This window comes from Perna viridis, chromosome 4 (assembly GCF_037379345.1).
Source record: "Perna viridis isolate PV_CMFRI_1.1 ecotype Kerala chromosome 4, ASM3737934v1, whole genome shotgun sequence".
Lineage (NCBI taxonomy): Eukaryota > Metazoa > Mollusca > Bivalvia > Mytilida > Mytilidae > Perna > Perna viridis.
In genome coordinates, this window is record NC_142448.1 from 9,547,378 (window position 1) to 9,567,090 (window position 19,713).

The 19,713-nt window shown below is 31.5% G+C and overlaps 1 protein-coding gene across 3 annotated transcripts in view; it reads left to right on the forward strand.

Annotated features, from left to right (window-relative positions):
* Positions 1-1,102: 1,102 nt before the first annotated feature.
* Positions 1,103-19,713, forward strand: part of LOC148618762 (uncharacterized) — a 33,649-nt gene continuing 15,038 nt past the window's right edge. For 2 of the 3 annotated variants that reach the window (XM_088577949.1, XM_088577952.1), the window contains exon 1: positions 4,369-4,848. In XM_088577949.1, the coding sequence (XP_088434075.1) occupies positions 4,672-4,848 (177 nt within the window). In that variant the 5' untranslated portion in view covers positions 4,369-4,671. Of the gene's footprint in view, positions 1,499-4,368; positions 4,849-19,713 lie in introns of those variants that run through there. The other variant, XM_088577950.1, reaches the window with a different exon arrangement.

Below are 19,713 nucleotides of genomic sequence, written 5' to 3' on the forward strand. Positions count from 1 at the left end.
TTGCTCCGTGGGAGGAGCGCCCTAGCCCCCGGCTAGGGTTCTAAGCAGTTACATATACAGTATGTAGGTAACAAAACGTATACAGTATGTAGATAACATATACAGTATGTCGCTAACAAAACGTATACAGTATGTAGGTAACATATACAGTATGTAGGTAACATATACTGTAACAGTATGTAGGTAACAAAACGTATACAGTATGTAGGTAACAAAACGTATATAGTATGTAGGTAACATATACAGTATGTAGGTAACGTATACAGTATGTAGGTAACAAAATGTATACAGTATGTAGGTGTCCGTTACTTTGCTGTCATTTTGATTCTGCACAATACGTCTGTCTGTGTGTCCCTCGCAAATTTTTAAGCGTAACTCCTTGATAACTACTCAATTTCATGTAACTTTGTAGGTACATCTAGTTAGGGTATAATATGAAATTGTTCACATACCCCTTCTAAATTCGGAACGGGGATAGACATGCGTTTCTGTAGGCAAAACAAACTTTCATTGCATATTCGTGAAAAATTCACTCTTCGTCTGACTGTTAATTAATTAACAGTATTTTTTTTCAATTCGTTAGCAGTTCATTTGCTCCGTCTGTTGTGGAGTAAGTGGAACTAAAAAAGGCCCTTTCATATAATGTTTGGAAATAATGATTATAAAACAATAACATAAAGAAATAGACTTGGTTGTGTATTTGACACGTTTTGAACACTAATAATTGACTTGTTATAACGGTCTTCCAACCATAAAATTATGATTGTATCATACTGAGGGCGCATGCGTACATTTACTTAAGAAGCTTTTTTATTTTCATTTCGTCGTAGTCACATTTTCAGCATATACATTTATCCTTCTCCCGTGCCAAACTCCAGAGGCAGAATAATGTGAGGCAAACTTAGTGTCGTGTTATATCTAGGATTCTATGTTTTCTTGGCCATGCCCTCTAAACGAGAAATGAAGTTTGGCAAACATTCGTTTATAACATGTAAAATGCACTTCTAGCTATCTTTTAATCGACAGTATTTAATATCTGTCACAAATTGCAAACAGTCAACGCCTCAAAGTTTCTCAACAACTTTCAGTGTAAAAAGGGGCTTACAATTTCGAATGACAATTTAGAAGTCCATGTTTCAAGTCGATAGTATATGATTTCTTTATCCAATGCCAATTTTTCCTTTTTGAAGCTCACTATTATGTAACATGCATATCAAGTTTCCTTGACTTCAGAAGGATTTATGTGATTCGCCTTTACTTTTAATAAACAATCACTTAGTTTATTGTTCAAATTGCGTCATCGTTTTTTTCAGAAGTAAGTAAAATGGAATTAAAATTAGCAAGCTTAGTTTTCTGCCATATTTTGTCAGTGTTAGCAAACGTAGTGCATGGGAATATTGGACAATTTGTACCATTTTCTCGCAGAGATAGAATAATGACGGTCAACTACCACAATGAGATCAGGGGAATGATAGAGGCTTCAGATATACAAGGACTGGTGAGTTTGTAATAAATCAGCTGTACATTCTTTGTATTTATCACTAAATCAGAACTAGAAAATTACAATTTTCTATTTCTTATTTCTTAGCAGAAAAAGGTAAAAATGTGAACATTTTATCTTTAGAATAACTGTGTAAAGAATGAGTTTCATTCGAATAACTACATCAGGGACTTTATATCTTAGTATCATGTTGTCCCTGACTAGATACAACAGTAGATGTTATATACACGTACACTTGTTCTCAGGAACAGAGGCAGAAATCCTTTCTAACACACAAACGTGGTTGTCAGTTTTTAAGAAAGAAACATATTTAGGTACAATTGCTACATCTTATCTAGGCTTCCGTTGATCAAATCTAAATATCTGACGATATCTGCATGACCGGCAATGAGCAGACATATTAGTCACAGGTTTTATTTTCCTCCAGAACATGGTCTTTACTTCTGAATTTATATTATATAGATACATGTAAATGTACATGTATATGTTTGTAGTTGAGATGATTTAATTACGTATGTTGCAATCAATATAATGAAAATTTACCGCTAATATGTCTTAATTGAAATAACAGTTACATGTACTTAAAAAATACATAAATGCATAACTTTTCAATTTGTTGAGAACGTGCAACAGAAATCGATCCACAAACGTAGTTTAAAATGGATTGATTATATAATTTTAAACCGTGTCCTGCTATTTTTCCATTCAACTTAAACATCAAAGTCGACACAAATTGCAATAGATAAATATAAACAGTTTAGAAAATTGATTATGTTTAATCCAAGGAATGCTAAACAAAGCAAATTGAATACTATGCTTTACTCTAATATGAACAAATGGTGAAAGCAATACCCTGCTAAGATTTTTAAAAGACCCATTTGAGCTACAGGTCAAACTCCTCTATAAGAAATTTATTGATTAAACAAGAAAAATAGTAACTGGTAAGACCAAAGTAATCCTCTGGTTGTATCAATACACTACTGGGGGTTGGGAAGATGATTTCAGTTTTATTTTCAAATCATGAAAGACCCGGCAGAAAGTAAAGACATAAATATAATAAGCATGTTTGTTCGAAAGTGTAGAGACTTCCTCATTAAGGGTCATTGATGAGGAATTGAAAGGTCACCATCTGTATACTTATTAATATGAATGCATTTGGTGACAATTTACAATCAATTTAATAATTACTCCAAGGTCATGTTCAACTAGGTTTCTGGCATAGTTCCCTTTTCAATCGGACAACGAACTCTGACCACCTGATCCCTCGCCAGGGAATTTGATTTTCGTTCCGAAATAAGGTTATCAATATCAAATTAACCACGTTTCGTTTTCTTATAATAAAATTCCAAAAAAGGTCGCACTTGTAGCGCGTTTGAAGTGTTTTATGAGGTCAAGATCGGATAAATATACTTTCGATTAATACAAACACGTAAAGCTGATGTCAACGCCAATATGGCGATAAGCACTGACAAATGATACCATTATGATAAATGTACAAAACACTCCTGTGATTAACCATGTAAGGAGAGATATGATATAGAATACAATTAATATGACCCTTTTTATGCAAAGATATAACAAACGTGTTGACGGATCCCAACCGTAACTTAAATCTCGAATCATTTACTTTCCATTTACTTTAAAACCATCGTCAAAAGTTTTAGATACTGTACTTCGGATATTTAAGAGTCTAGGTCAGTTCTACATGTATATACAATTTTTTTTTTTATTTTTGAATTTCGAGGTCTTTTCATTGTTTGTCAATTAACTGTGGCACAGTTTTGACAATACATAATCACAATATTGTGTGAAGTGGACATGAATGTTGATCGCTATTATTTTGCTGTAGCTGTCGCATATAAAAAATGACTTCACTTCAGATGTCTACTATGATACATGCACTTAAGTATTTTGCTTTGAAGTCGTATTTTTATTCAGATGCTATTTCCGTATATAAGGAATGATTTGCAAAAAAATACTCCCGATGTAACAACAAAGAGAAATACCATAATGATGTTCTATGTTCCGTAACATTAATTTAAACCATCATCGTATACGCGCTGCTTAATATTTCTCGTTGATTTTGTTATAAGAATTATTCATATACTAGTACCTGTGGAAGTGGATTCTGAAATGTATTTGTAATATCAAACATAACAAAAACATCAATATTTATCGTTACTCCAAAGAAAGTCAAACCATTCACTTACATTACCAACGTTTTAGAGAAAGAGAAGTACTACTCTTATCCATTTTTCATGTTTTAGTTTTTAATTATATTTGTATGTACTATTTATTGGTTTGTCTCTTTTTCCTAAACCAAATATTGTATTAATATCGTTTGGTTTGATTTCCTCTGTATATTAGGTCTATAGAAAACAATGGTTGGTGTAGTCTAAGTAATATGCCTGATAACTCTTTGGAGGTCTTTCGGATTATTTTGATTTGAGAACCATAGCACCCTTCTTTGTTTCAAATTTGTAATATGTCGATAAAGTAAGAACAAAAATGTTAATTATGATACAATTACATGTAACCTCTGATTTAACCCAATTTAGCATTATCTGTACACCCCCTTTAATAGTATTTTGGTCTAAAATATTTTATTTATTTAAATATCTAATATTAAATTTTTATCAAACCGTTTTATAGCCCTAAGAATATCAAAAATTCATCTTTCGATAACAAATTTAGCACAATATTTTATTTGACATTGATGCAAATTATTGTCATTTAGCTGATGCTTTATCGTATCAATGCCGTTCTATGCTTCAAAGACTTCTGGCGACTACCACAACGTAAATACACTGTGTTAAAGGGCCATCTAAGGTAAATCTTTTATATATATTGACATCGACAAATAGGTAGCTTAATATACAACGTGCCTTTATCATCGTTCAACTAATCGTATTGTAAATGTTGTCTTTCAAGTAGAGTACTTTAAATTTATATCATAACGGTGGCTAAATCAGCTGATATTGTTTTTGAGAGCTACTTTTTTCATTTCGTCGAAAATTAATGACTTTAACGTCCAGATGGCAGTTTTAACTTGTTTTGGTGTCAAGGAACAGTGTCTTACATGTGTTTTAAGTGGATGACTTACGGATTCCATGCAAGTGACATTCGTTTAAACTAGATGTTTATATCTGGAATTTAATTATAAAGTGAAAATGAAAATGGCAAGGAATGTACTGTTAATTTGTTTTCAACTTTCGTTATTAGCTTTAGTTACATTAGGAAGAAAATTAGGAAGAAGTTCAAAACTGACACATAGAGATAAATTAATGATTGTTAATTACCATAATGATATTAGGAGATCAGAATTTGCATCAAACATGGAAGCGATGGTAAGTTAAGTAAAAATGGTCTATGCAATAGTTTTATGACTTTTTTTTAATTGATTATTAGCTATCTTTCGATGCGGTATCGAATTACTAAGTTCTCATTTGTTGTCAAAGTGTTGAAGACGAAAAAGGTGTATATGGGAAAACGATGTAAAGGAAAGGAATTTGCTACTTGTGGGTAGTGAATGGTGAATAGAAATTATTGAATTTATTAGAAAGTTATGGACAATTGAAATGTTATACCAACCTAAATGTATATCAATAATTTAATCATACAACAGCATTGAATTAATTGTACATCTAATAAACCACCAACTCAATTTTGCATGATGCAATAGGAAATTCAGAAAAGAAACGGGATTCTTGAAAAATGGACTTAGAAAGTTGTCACATACAATTGAACTTAAATTAGTTTTCTAGGCTATATATACGAAATATGACAGAACAGTTGGGTTGGTAACTGCATATCAATTGCAATGCTTTTGCAATTGCAACATGTCTTTATTTGCTATTCGTTTTGACACCCTAAACAAAAGATTTGGTCATAAGAAGACCTATAAAACTTTATTGAATGGTAGTTATGAGTGTCAATTACAATCTATTGCAGGGATGTAAAGTGAGGGGTAAACTAATAATTTTAAGAAATTTTCTGAGACCGGAAGTTGACTATCATAGTAAACAGCATTAGAATTATTCTTATTAATTGTATCAGCGTATTAAACTGAAAACCTTGATAATATTAGTAGAAATCATTTTTAAGTTAGTTCTTAATCACTTGTAACAATGCAATGCTGCACTTATCTTTAGAAAAATAGATTTCAATGTTTTTTTTACTTTTAAACACGGATCTCTCTTATCTAATGCTTTATTCAATAGCATTGTCATTTTGTGTGTGTGTGTGTGTGTGTGTGTGTGTGTTTTGTTTTTGTTTTTTGTTTTTGTTTTTGCATACTAGTAACGAAAATATCTTTCATAATATAGACAGTTGAACAAGCTTTCCTGTCCTACAGTCGTGTTAAACTTGAATCAAGTCTACTACAACACGGTATGTCACACAGAGACAAGTTTAATGTCATTTAAACATAAGGTTATTTCAAAGGCCAAAATCATCTCATGAAATTAAAGCGAAGTACATGTGCATTGATACACAAATATCTGTGTTGGTTTTCTGTCTAAACAACAAAAATATGAAAATTAATGCAGAAGACATTCAGTTTTTTTAAGAAGGTGCCTCATAAATTTCATAATGTATGTATGAATTGTCCAAATTAGGCACCACTGAATGATCTTAAAAGGAAATATGGTACATGCCTAGTAAGGTGTCAAGCTGTAACATTATTTGTTTGTAATCTGATGTAACAACCCCAACTTCCCTCTACCGAAGTAGCTAAGACCACAGCATTGTGAGGATGTCTACACAGCTGACCTGGATCAAACATCTGGGAAGTTTCTTGAAATCCCGTTATATGGAATTGTAATGATGCACAAACAGTGAACCATACTCATTTCGGAGGATATGTCCATCGAATCTATCTGTAAGAGTTTCTGGCATTTTGGCGTTTAAGAAATTGTAGTCAATGTGTCTTGTCCATCATCCCAATTTCTAGTGGATTTCAGATTATTTATTATGTATTCTTTCTTCCGGGTTTATAAGTTGTTTCTGTATTAGTTATCTGTGTCCTTGTCGTATGAATGTATGAAGTTTAACATCACTAAACTTGTAATATTCTAAACTTAACTTTTATAAATAATGCTTTCTGTGAAAAACCAAGTAAACACACAAAAATCGTAACATATTACATTTAAATGTTACACCTTCTTTAATTCATCATCCCCATATAAATTTACAACTGCTTCTTTATTTAGTAACATAAACTAATTTGCAACGCATTTTTGTTTCCTAATAGTACGTAGAATTTTCTATTAACATGTTCCCATGCATTTCATTACACCAAAAATGTATTGGACGTACCTATATGACGATGATTTAAAATAATTCATAAACTTGACTTTGGAATTGGAAATAGGTTGAAGAAGATTTTTATGTCAGTTTTTAAACGTACAAGCTTGTCATTCCAACAGCCACAGACATGAAATGTCGATGTACGCGTGTAGCCTGTCATGATTTTATTAGAGGATTTCTTATTTTTACCATAAAAGATAGGTTTTAATTATGTATTTGTATAAAGACGATACTTACAATAATTGGAACTGTGTCAGAGAATAAATTAATTTCTTGTTTTTAGTTTGTTCGTTACAAAACAACAGCAACTGGTATAGGTAAATAAAACACTGTTCCAGTATTTCAATGTGTTATAGTTTGTAAGCGTACATTGGATATATTATAACCTGTTTTAGTTACGAAACAAGTGGGCAAAAAATCAATATACTTTGCACAAGAATTGCATAATTTGAATGACAGTGATTTCAGCTACACCTTGAGGATCACTCTTAGTTTGATAAATACAAATGTACCAAAGCATAATCCAAAAAAGATTTTTTTAATAATATCACATTTATTTTACCCTAGCAAACAAAGTTTGGAGGAATATAGGGATCACCCCGTCAGTCCACAATTCTTGTAAGCGCAACCCCTCCTTAACACTAAAGGGATTTTAATGAAATTTTATAGGAATGTTGAGGATCATATGAAGATGCGCATGAAGGAATATAATTACTGTTAGATGATGCCAAAAGGAGATTATCGCACGTACGTTTTACATCTAATCCCAATTGAAGCGGTGTATTCTCTTTGTGCTCACAGTATTTTTAGTTTCAAAATAACATCATGGTTCTAAAAGTATTCTTAATAAATGTTTTAATTGTACTACTTTACAATATCGATCTCAAACTGTGGGTTACATCTTCGAAAAGTTCAAGATCTAACCTCTGAGCTGGTTTAGTGACCCTTAAAAGGCAATTTTGTCAAATGATTATTTTTCAGGTACCACATTCACGATTTTAATGAATATTAACATGCATGATGTTAGTTCTCTATGATGCTTGTTATAAGGGTATTAAGCCTGTACAGGCCCGATGAAATTATAATACTGGCGAGATTATATAAAATGTATTAATCTTATTGATAATACTTATTTGGCTGAAATTGAAGTGAACACGTTTTAATTCATAAATATTCTTGATTAAATTAAGATAAGTATTTGTTAACATGACATCTGATATGGTTCTTTTTTTTTCGAAAAATGAGCGAAATAATTAATTTTCCGAGGCATAGGATTGACAATATATACATTTATTTAAAAGACCTTTGTCATCTACTCGTGAGATTTATGTTTTATTTCACGACAAAGGCTTGCTATTGAGAGTCAGTTTTAGTCGTACTATTAACTTTATTAATGGTCATTTTTTACATATTTCGTGAAATGTTCTGTTGCTTTTATAAAATCGAAATCTTATATCTTTGATATGATTTGACTGTTATGAAAAAAATATTATATAATATAAAAGTATGCAATTGTTCTTACTGATTTGCAAGTCATTTCTAACAGTCAAGGTGAATGTAAATAATCATGAATTTTTAGTAAGGACGAAGAAAATTGTTGACTGGTATAAATTGTCCATTTCATACATGTACCGTACACTATCGGAGAATTCAATCTTAAATGGAAATTCTATTTAAACGTGGAGTGACAAATATTGATCGTAAACGAGATGATTACGTAACAAGAATGTAAAGTACCACAGTACCTGTATGTCTCGACAGTAAATATGTACAATGTACATATAGGCACGCATACATGTACTATGCATTTGCAGGAATCGTCTTTTTATTCCGTCTGTTCCTCATTTTGTTCTGCATGCATGTTTTATTGAACCATCAAAACAAGCACATAATAATACTGGCCTTCACCGTGTGGAAATTAACACTATTACAGCATACCATAACTTCCGAAGGGTGATAATACATATATAACGTTATAATTAAGTATCAATAATCATTACAACAATCATTAATCAAATAGGTTTTCATCAATACTGCCTGTTTTCGATGTGGACATATGGACAAATTAATTCTATATGCGGAACACAGTGCTTATCCGGATGTGAGTGATCCTAATAGTCGCGAAAAAATGTGATTTCAGAGCACTGGGTCAGCATTTCTGTAAATCTGCACGTTGGGTAGACGTGTACCTTTATTACCGCGAAACGGTTTGGACGTATTCATGGATGTTTATGCCATACATTTTAGAAAGGTAACTAACATGATATTGACATGTTTCACTTCCAATTTCATAAACGCACACGCCCATGACGACCTTTTCCGTTTCCGGGTCACGAACATTTGACAAGCTTCGTATGAACAAGTGCTGAACTCTTCTAAACTTAACATAAACCTCCGTAAACTTAGTCTGTGTTTGATGTTTTTAATATTGTCCCTTTTGACTAAATTGATAACCGGACTGTTGATTGCCTTATCGAAACGACAGAAGTGTAATGTAATGTATAAAAATAGCAACCAAGATCTGAATTATATAGAAGTCAAGGAAAATTTTTTTAGAAACAAATAACGGCCCAGAAAAACTTTTTTTTTGCTTTTTTGCTTAAATTTCCATTCTTAATCTATAGTTGATTCATTAAAGATTTACAGTATTTTGTAGCACTGGGCTGGTGTGTTTCCCGTGTATTGCTATAAACATTGAACATCTTACCCATATGTACAACTCTAAATATGAACTGTTTGCAATTTATGTTGGAAATTTATGTTGGCAAGTACATTTTATAATAAGATTGAATAAACAATAATGATTACATATTTGAGGATACAAATCATTTAAATGGTTGCTATCGTAGTAGATGTTTCTGTGTAAATGTGATAGTTATGACCAATTTTGATGTCAATTGGTGTCACAACAGCAATTTAAAACTCGCACAACCATCGTAATGAGTGGTTTAAAGTTGCTATCAGAAAAATGTTTTACAGGTCCGATGTAACTTCTGGCGAAAAAATATTTGAATGTATAACTTTAAGTAATTAATTGTGCATCGTTCCTGTTGAAACCAGAGGAAATTGTTGGCGCTGATTCTTTTATATCCTCGATTTTCAATGCAAACTTCTTGTAATAGGTATTTCGACTTATCTGTCTGCTACACCTATCTAAGTACGTAAGTTATGTCGATCCTACTATCTGTCGGCTACACCTATCTAAATGCGTAAGTTATGTCGATCCTACTATCTGTCAGCTACACCTATCTTAGTACGTACGTTATGTCGATCCTACTATCTGTCTGATACACCTATCTAAGTACGTAAGTTCTTACTACTATCTATCGGCTACACCTATCTAAATACGTAAGTTATTTCTATCCTACTATAGACCGACAAATATTGTATCACTCACTGAGAGAACAATTAAAAAAATGGAGTGTAGTTTGTTTTGTTCGCATTTAACTGTATGAACTCTTAAAGTAAGTGAAGAACTTATAAATTAAATGATATGATATTAGAATGTTTCACCACTAAAAAATCGGAATAAATAATAAAATATCGCATTAACATTCTGGAATTCCTATTTAAAACTGATTAAAAAAGCGTCTTTCGATATTTTCTTTTAATAGTTAATGCAGCAGCTATTCATTGGGTATAATTTTTGCATACAAAGGTAGCTTTTAAATGAACTCCTGGTGCTGTTAAGATGCAGGTTACAATGTAAACAAATTGAAGAATCATTTGGTTCCTGAAAGTAGCGTTAATACAATTTACTATTAAAATTAAACATGATCTTTATTCATGTAAACATGTTGCTTTTTACTTTGAAATAAGATAGGCTTTATAATTATCCAGATTCGTTGATTAAGTAGTTTTCTGATCGAGAAAAAGTTTTTAAATCATGCACATTATTCAAGCATCAACGTCGTATAGTTTATAGATGTTTTTTGATTGATTATCCCTTTTATTTTTATTTTGTTGGTGTTATTTGGGCTCGACAGAGCTGTAAGTGACCACACCGTCAGAGTGATCCCAGGGCAATTGACACGTTAATTTGGATTGTTTAACTTCCTTTGTAAGCGAAAACTATGTTTATGTCAATCTTCATACATTACGCTAACCTTCTTATAAATAAAGTTTCATAAAACATGGAACAGTTTAGAGGGAGTTGCGTTTTTACAAATTAAGATGCATGGACAAACGGACGGTCAGACCTGTACATACCATTTGCGTTGATTTAGTGGTCGGTTACATACTCTAATCAGTATAAAACCATTAGCCCGATTTTTAGGATCAGCTTTACTAAAAAACGCATCGGTAGAGCATAATGCACAAATAAAATGCTTATTATTTGCAAATTTCCATTTGAGGTGAAACACATAACAAGGCTATTTTCGTGGACGTCACTAATTTTCATGTCAGTGCGCTTTTATTGTCGAGTTAGCAAAAAGTTAACATGACTTTCAATGTTGACAATCGTGATCTCTGTACTTCGAACCGAATTAAGGAGGCTTTGCATCAAGTATTAAAAACCAAATAGAATGTTATATTTGTACTTTTTACTTCAAATCATTACCAGTTTGACTTTCTTTTCATGTACAATATTTCTGATTTTGCATGTCAATATATCTTTAAGTTAACTACGACAAGTATGGGTACTGTCAAAAAAGTTTAAAAGTTTATGTGCGGAGATATAATTTGAAAGGCTGGTTGAAATTCTCAATAAAACAAACATGTACATTGGTCTAATAAGAAGTAAAAAGATTGGAGGAAAAATCACATGACATAGTACCCATAAATAAGTCACTTAGGAAAATTCAAGTTTAAAGTTTGCCTTTGTTGAGAAAAAAGTAAAATGTTGTCTTTTTGGTTTCGGTGTAAACATCTGAAATTCACATTTCGGTGCAAAATACTTCTAACATGTTATTAAATCGCCGGTCGTCTCTTTAAAGAGTTTGCAGTGCCCACCCTGTGTACTCCCAGCTATTACCTTATGGTATCAGCTTGTACAAATTATTGCACTCTGCATTTACACATGCCAATAACAAGTACACCATGAAATTAAAAAAAATACGTTTATATTTCGAAATGCCTACATTTATAATTCAGATAATGTATTCTTATATCCCGAATTTTGACTGTTTTTCGCACTATCAGCATGTTGTAAACTGCATTATAATTCCGACAATTATGTACATATACAAGGCCATTAATGACTAAGTATACAGTCTAATATACCACGTATACAGAGGTTACAGTTTTGAGCGATGTATTTTTGGTTCCTTGCATCACGGAGATTCAGGAATGTATTCCAAAATGTTAGTCCACGAAAATACATAAGTCCTTGTTGTGTTTAGAATATCAATTTAGTTTTGTAACTGGTTTATATGTAATGTTATCAAGTAATAAACATAGATGATAGGATCATAAGACATAATGCTTTATACATGTACATGGGGTTTTTATTTGATTTAGTTTAATAACATATGTAAAATGGTTATTAATGGTTATTAAAATGGATTGAGGAACAAGCACTTCCTTTTTCAGACTATTGAGTTATGAAATTGTTCTATACAAAGATTCAACTTACCATATTTGTTTTAAACAAAAAACGGTCAACCTAGGTATCGTTTGAATTTTTACAGTATGTTTTCTCAAATTATTTAAATATAGGATTTTTGTTACAATCAAGCCTTTCTATAATTTTAGATTTATTCTATATAATATAAAAAGTTCATACATTTGGAATATTTTTCGTTCCATCGTAAAGGACATTTACATTTTTTTTGTAGCTCACATCTCACGTTTTATAAAGTAATGAAGAAAAATCAATTTTAGTTAATGTAAAACTGTAAAAATAAAAATACCTATATTCAACTACGTCCTCTTACAGGTTACATTTGCATCATATTGATATAAACGATTATATGCCAGAGAAGATGTCAAATATTGTACAAGAAGACAAATTATAGATTGCGATTGTTACTGACAATAATCCTGATCAGTGAAAATCACGGAAATTCTCGTTTGTAAAATGTCAACCCGGTGCATTTCGATTAGAATAAATTAACAAATCGCTAGGCTTTTAAGGTCGTGCGTTCCACTGTTAGACATTTTTTTTTCGCAAACAGATGCTCTACTTCAAACTGCTGTGCATATACTCCAGATGGTAGTTTGATAAAAGAATTGAAGTACCAAATTTTGAAAATTAAATGCAGATTTCATATCTAACAAAAAAGTGGATTAACGACATGCTCTTTGAAGACTCAGACTTCGCGTAAGCCTATAGACCATATAGGCAAGCGTACTCTACCCAATAAACATATTCTGTAGAATGTATTTCAAATTTCATGAAACACGTCGTGGTGAAAAAAAAAACAGATCGGAAAGAAAGTAATTGCATGTATCGACAATTAACATGAGAGAAAGAAAATACAATACAATGTGTATAGAACTTAAATTAATGGGAACTTGTTTTCATGTGAAATGATTTGATATTGAGACACGTTGATATCAGGGTAACAACGAAGTTTTAGTTACGTGTAAATGATAAAAATGTAAATTATTTCCAAAATGTTTAAACCACGTCAAAATAAATATTAGTTATTTAGACAGTCATTCAAATGTATTCCATGTTACGATGAAAAAAATATGTATAATAATCATGAAGGAAGCACGCGATGTAAGTCTTTGATGTCTGAAGATAACATTCAAAATGTCTGAAACACCCATAAACCTACCCATTTAAACCGATTGGGATCTAGATCAAGAGGTCATCTCGTCATCCCAAGTACAGAGTCAAAAAGACTAATGTTAATACAATAGATATGTAAGTAAGCTATGTCTTATCATCAGCCTGATGATTTACTGTGTATTGACAATTGTAAAACAAAAGCGGTCTGTTAGGCGTACTTTGATTAAAAGCTTTGCCATACGAGATGAATAATTATATAATTATAAGAAACTAGGATATAAACACTTCTTTTTTTCATATCACCCCTCAGTCAATATCTTCTGTGGTTTGATACATAGCTTATTGGGTAATCTGCATTGAAGATTATTTAATTGTGAAGGTGGCTCGTTTCTCAATGACAGCTTCATATTCCGCACTAACGAAAAGAACTCGCAGTATATCTGTAATGGATTTAGATATATACCAAGCAGTACAATAGCGTTTAACAATATTGAAACAAAAATTAGCAAAACATCTTCTTACGTTGTCAAATAAAAGTTTCTACTGCAGTAATAATTTATTTTGCTACATAAGATCATAAGCCCCCTATATTGTGTACTTTAGTATTGACATTGTGACCTACATGACCTACATCCTATATAATGTATTTTTGTGTGTCTCATTCATAAACATGCAGATATAATATTCATATTTGGTAACATGTTTATAACTTACCGTTTGTTTTTCGACCTAATTGATAAAAGTAGAAACAAGATATTGTTGCAGTGTTATATACGTGTTTTGATCGCTTAGATCGAGGTATTAACCATAAACGCCCTTTTTGCTTGTGGCTTTGAACTTCGTCCAAAATGATATGGTTAAGCTGCATACAGTTATTACTTTCATGATAATGTATTACTCATATCATTATTTTTTTGTGGGAAAGTTGAATGAAAAACTGTATTATCAAATGTACTTTTCATAATTGCAGTCATTTCATTGGACTTAAACGCTGTAAATTAATTTTAATTTAATAGTTTCTACCGTGATGTGAACCATTATAACGTTTTCTTTCAGGTTAAGGTGTTTCTCGGGAGTGAACATGTATATTAACAGTTATTTTGCAACTGTAAATCCGAGTATTAAAAAGTTAAGACTCATATTGAGTAATTTGATTATTGGTTTATTTCAAGCATCGCCAAAAGGAAAAAAAAATCGTAAAATTTCAGACGTTTTGTACTGACATCAGCAGCGGAAAATGCTCTATTTGTTATTCAAAGAGAATTTAGGGAGACATATTTTTTAATTCAAACTAACCTAATTTTGATGCCTCTATGTGCATGTATCCTTGCAAATTTTCCGCGTTATTTTCTCCCTCTTTTCTCTGAAAACGGATGTGTTATGTTTGAAGAATAACGTATATTGGGATGTATTTATCAACAAGGCGTTTTCTTGCTGTTAATTGAAACGTTTGGCTAATTTGGCACCAGATACGTATAACATAATGAAAATATTCACAGACTTTCAATCTATTTTTCTGAAGGGTGGTATGCGTATCACCATGTACATATATGTTGGACTTAATTTATTCTAATGTGTCTCTCGTTTACTATGACAGATCGGTAACTTCATTGTGAAGCATAAATATGCATCTTGCACAATGCAAATGCAGTCAAAATATTTTATGTTCATTATATGAACATTTTATATGGTCTGGAAAATTGAAACCATTTAGATTTAATCTTGTTGACACACGATAGCATAAACCACTTTAAACGTATCTATCTTTTGTTTTGTTCCGTACAACACAGATCGTTTCTGTCATAAATTAGGTGTTGATTTGACAAGCAGTGCATTTTACGTAATCTTAAAGCTTAAAAATATATACTGTTCTAGCATTCTTTTTGACGGAGATGATGTATCCTTGCCATAAATTAAGTACTTTTTTTATAAAAGTGGTTACATTTGTACTGTAAATATTTGTACAGATTTATATTTTATTAAAGGACATAAATTGTAATGTATCAGATGGTTTGACTTTGAGAAAATTATTTCCTACATGTACCTGTAATGTATAAAAGATAAACGTGCTGCAGTCTTATTTTCAATCAGCTGTTCCTGTAGAGTAACTGGATTGTGTTTTATGTTACATGTACATGTAATATTGATGACTAAATATGCTATTGAAGTATTTGAAGAATTCGGGTGTCACATCGTGCTGCAATAGTTATTACAGTATTACATCATGTTCAATACTTTATGTTTTTCTTTCTGAAATCGGTTGGAAACGGACTGTGTTAAATAAAAGAGGACGAAGTCCTTATAACGGTGACCCTTTGACCCTTGAAGCTTTAGGGCCCGATTTTTTCATTCGGTTAGGAAGTTACATGTTAAACTGTAATACCCAGTAATGAGTATCTTTAGCAAAAACATATTTTTATCAATTTATAACTACAGCTTAAAGAGTTATTTAAAAATGAAGACAAATAAAACCTAGTTAATGTAAAACTGTATAAGACATGATCATTTTTTTAAATGTCAATATATATGTACATGTATTCAACTTCGTCCTCTTACAAGTTACACCGGCCTCATGTTATTCTCACACATTTATATTGTCGTAATCGGCGAGTTATAAGTAATATCTATACGCCCAGAAAGTTGACTTCTTGACTTGATCTACCGCCACTTTAAAAATGAAATAAGTGACACACTTCAACCCTGTCTTAGTCCACATTCCTAAAAAAAACAAACAAAAAAACTTTCCGATTTTACACTAAAAAAGTACATTACTATCAGCGGTTTATTTTTATGTCTTCAAAGTTGTGTACTATCAGATTTTTCTGTCATTTGGATCAATTTTCAGTTTATATTTCTATTGTATTATCATAACCCTGTTTTCTTCCCTTTTTCCCCTATGACGACACATTTCTTCACGTATCATACCTTCTCCAGTCATTATTAGGTAAAGTAGGTACTGATTTAAGATACTGCTAGGTACAGATGTTCATACTCTCTAGTTGTTTTTGTTTTTTTTTTGTTTTGTTTTTTGTTTTTAATTGGTTGATGTTTTCTTCTTCCTTTAGTTTAATGATTTTGCCTTGACAATATGTTATTGAATCAAATCTTACAGCTAACATAATTGTGTATATTCTTCCATCGTAGAGAACGTTTTACAAATTTCAGCTGGTAACAGATTTTATATTAGAGTTTATTTATTTGTGTAGATACTAGTGATTTACCGAATGTTCCCTGTTTAAAAATCAAAGTGCTGAGGCACTGAGTCAAGGAAGACCTCAAAGTAATCAAAAATATTCATGTAACCATTTGTTTTAACGCAGTGTATATTTATACAGTCCGTTTATCAATATGTATTTTGGATCTTCTTTTGTATTATTGCTTTTGGTATTCCTGGCTGTACACGTAAGTTGATGTCCTCAAATTTCCTAACACTTAAATCAGCATTTCTTGCATATATGAACTCCACTGAGAATTACTGACTATCAATATTCGATGAATTTTCAAAGTAAGAATGGATCCACACTTTGAAATTTCGGTTTGGAGATGCACGAGGTAGAAATGAATCCTACAGACTGGAGGAAGTTGAACAAAGGCCTAAAATCAAGGGAGAAATGAACAAAAAACTTTTCCTTGTTTGTGCTCACTTTGAGTTCATGGAGATTTTCTTGTAATGAATTAAAACTAAAATGTGTTCTTGTCATTGTTGTCTAGATTAGGCTATGGGTTTAACTCGTCGAAACTGTGCAGATATTTACAATAAATGATTACCTTTCTCTAGGAATTTTTCAGTTCAAACAAAGATAAAAAATCTTGTTGTAAAAATTACTATGCAGTTTAAAGATCATTAAACTAAAACTAAAACTACTTTGTAGCTCATAGATTTGAACAATTTAAGATTCCAAATAAGTTGGAAAGTCAATGATATAGAGATGTGGTGAATACAGGGAACATGATGTCTTTATCACAAATGCACTTTGAGTATAAATCTATCTTTTTTCTCTCCAAAACAAAAAAGTTATTAGTGAACCCATACCCCATGAGTACCACTTTTTTTTTTATGGTGAATCAGTATTGTTGAGTGTTTTATACCTGTCTGCCTTCAATAATGTGTGTGCATTTCTTTCACTTTTTTCTGCATGATTGTTTCACAAATGTGTATAAGATTACAATACAAGTAACTCTTATGTTTTGCAAATATATAAGTGCTAAGAAATCAGGCTTCATGTTTTTATAGTTTTTTTATTAAGATATTTTGACGTACACATTTACAGCTGCTTCATGCTACACATACATGTACAAGCACTTGAAAATCATGAACTTTGTTGCATGCTTAAATAGTGTACCAGCACAGAAATGGTCTGTTTTACTTTTGCTCTCTTCTCACTTTATCTAGTGAAACTTCTAATTGATAACCACTGAAAAGAAATCAAGGGGAAAAGTCATCACAGTGTCTAATATATGCAATGTAAATTCATGAAAATATACATGTATTTTAACCATATGATATGGAGAAACCTCCTCTTGTTGGGAAATATTGTTACATGTACATATAATTTCATGCAAATCAGGCAAAAATAAAGGTTAGGTGGTTATAACAGTACCAGGTTTTTACCGGACTAGGTTATTAAACCACCTAGTCAATATTCCCACAGTGATCAATACTGGTCGATTGAAATTTTGCAGAAAATATTTCTGTCATTTTTCATAGATTTTGTCCTACATTAAAAAAAATAATGTAGTATATACATGTATCTACTATATTTCAGTGTTCTTAGGTTTTGTTCTTTTAATATCTCTATCAGCTGTATTAATTAAGAAAAAAATAACATTTGTTTTTCTAAAATAATTCAAATTTATCTGAAATAACATAAACTTTATAAAAAAATGTACAGTGTATTTCATGAGCACATCTTTGTTTCAATAACTATTAATAACAGGTAATATAAGTAAGAGTAGAACAGGTTACTTGTCACCTGTCATTGTTAAAACAACATCCGCTCATAGCCAGGAAGATAATAAAAAGTGGTTTGAAATGATGAGTTTAAAATAATAAATTAAAGTCATTTCATTTACCAGACAAAAACCGTCTAAATACAGAAAATGGAAAGCTTGCTAAGGATATTGCTTTATGATTTTAGCTACCTGCTGATTTATAATGATGTTTGGACCCCCATTTCAAAATCTCTGGATCAATCCCTGAATGTTGATTTATCTATGAGCAATTAATGTCACATTGTTAAGTAGAAAACAAATTAGATACATATATTACTACATGCATATTACAAATATCATAATTTCATGTATGAAATCTCTAATTGATACTGTACTGCATATGCCAGTAACCATAGTTAGAGTACATGCACATGTATTTTTGTATTTTTCAGTGTAATTTTTTTGTTCACACTACACTGTTCTACACTAGCAACAAAAAGAGTATACCTAACACCAGTTATGAAAATTTTAAATAACTGTGTACATATAAATTATATGAATAAATAATATAATACCTTCAATACTTACCTAGTACATTATGCATGTAAGAATGTCCAAGGTAAAATTTTGGTAGCTTTGATATCCAACACATTTTCAATGCGCTTTCATGGACACAGAATTTCTAACATAACTGTGTCTTTCTTGTGTCATGAAAATCTTGTTTCTTACTTTATGATCTGCATTCTAAATAAATGTATCTGGTATATATTGACAACGTACTGGTACTAAAAAAGAACCATATTGATAAGCCCTTATGACTTACATGGATATAATACACATGTACATTGTATTATTATTTCTTTAAATTCCACACTGAATAGTACATGCCAAAATCTGTATCACATGCAGTATCAACAGTAGACTCATATATCAACTCAAGGGCCAAAGGCCCGCGGGGTGATATAGGTCGAGTGTTGATACTGCATATCAAACAGATTTTTGCATGTCATGTTCATTCTTTCTAATATTTTATCTATACAAAATATACTTCAATTGTGTTCTGTGCAAGATGTGATATATGATATGCAATATATATGTCTAGGTGGTGTGATATAGGGTATGCCATATGGGTGTGATTTAGAGAATGAGATATAGGTCCATGGGTGTGATATACAGTATGCGATATAGGTCTAGGCGTGTGATATAAGGTATGACATATGTCTGTGGGTGTGATATATATAGGGTACTTGAAATGGGTTTAGGGGTGTGATATGCGATGTGGGATATAGGTCTT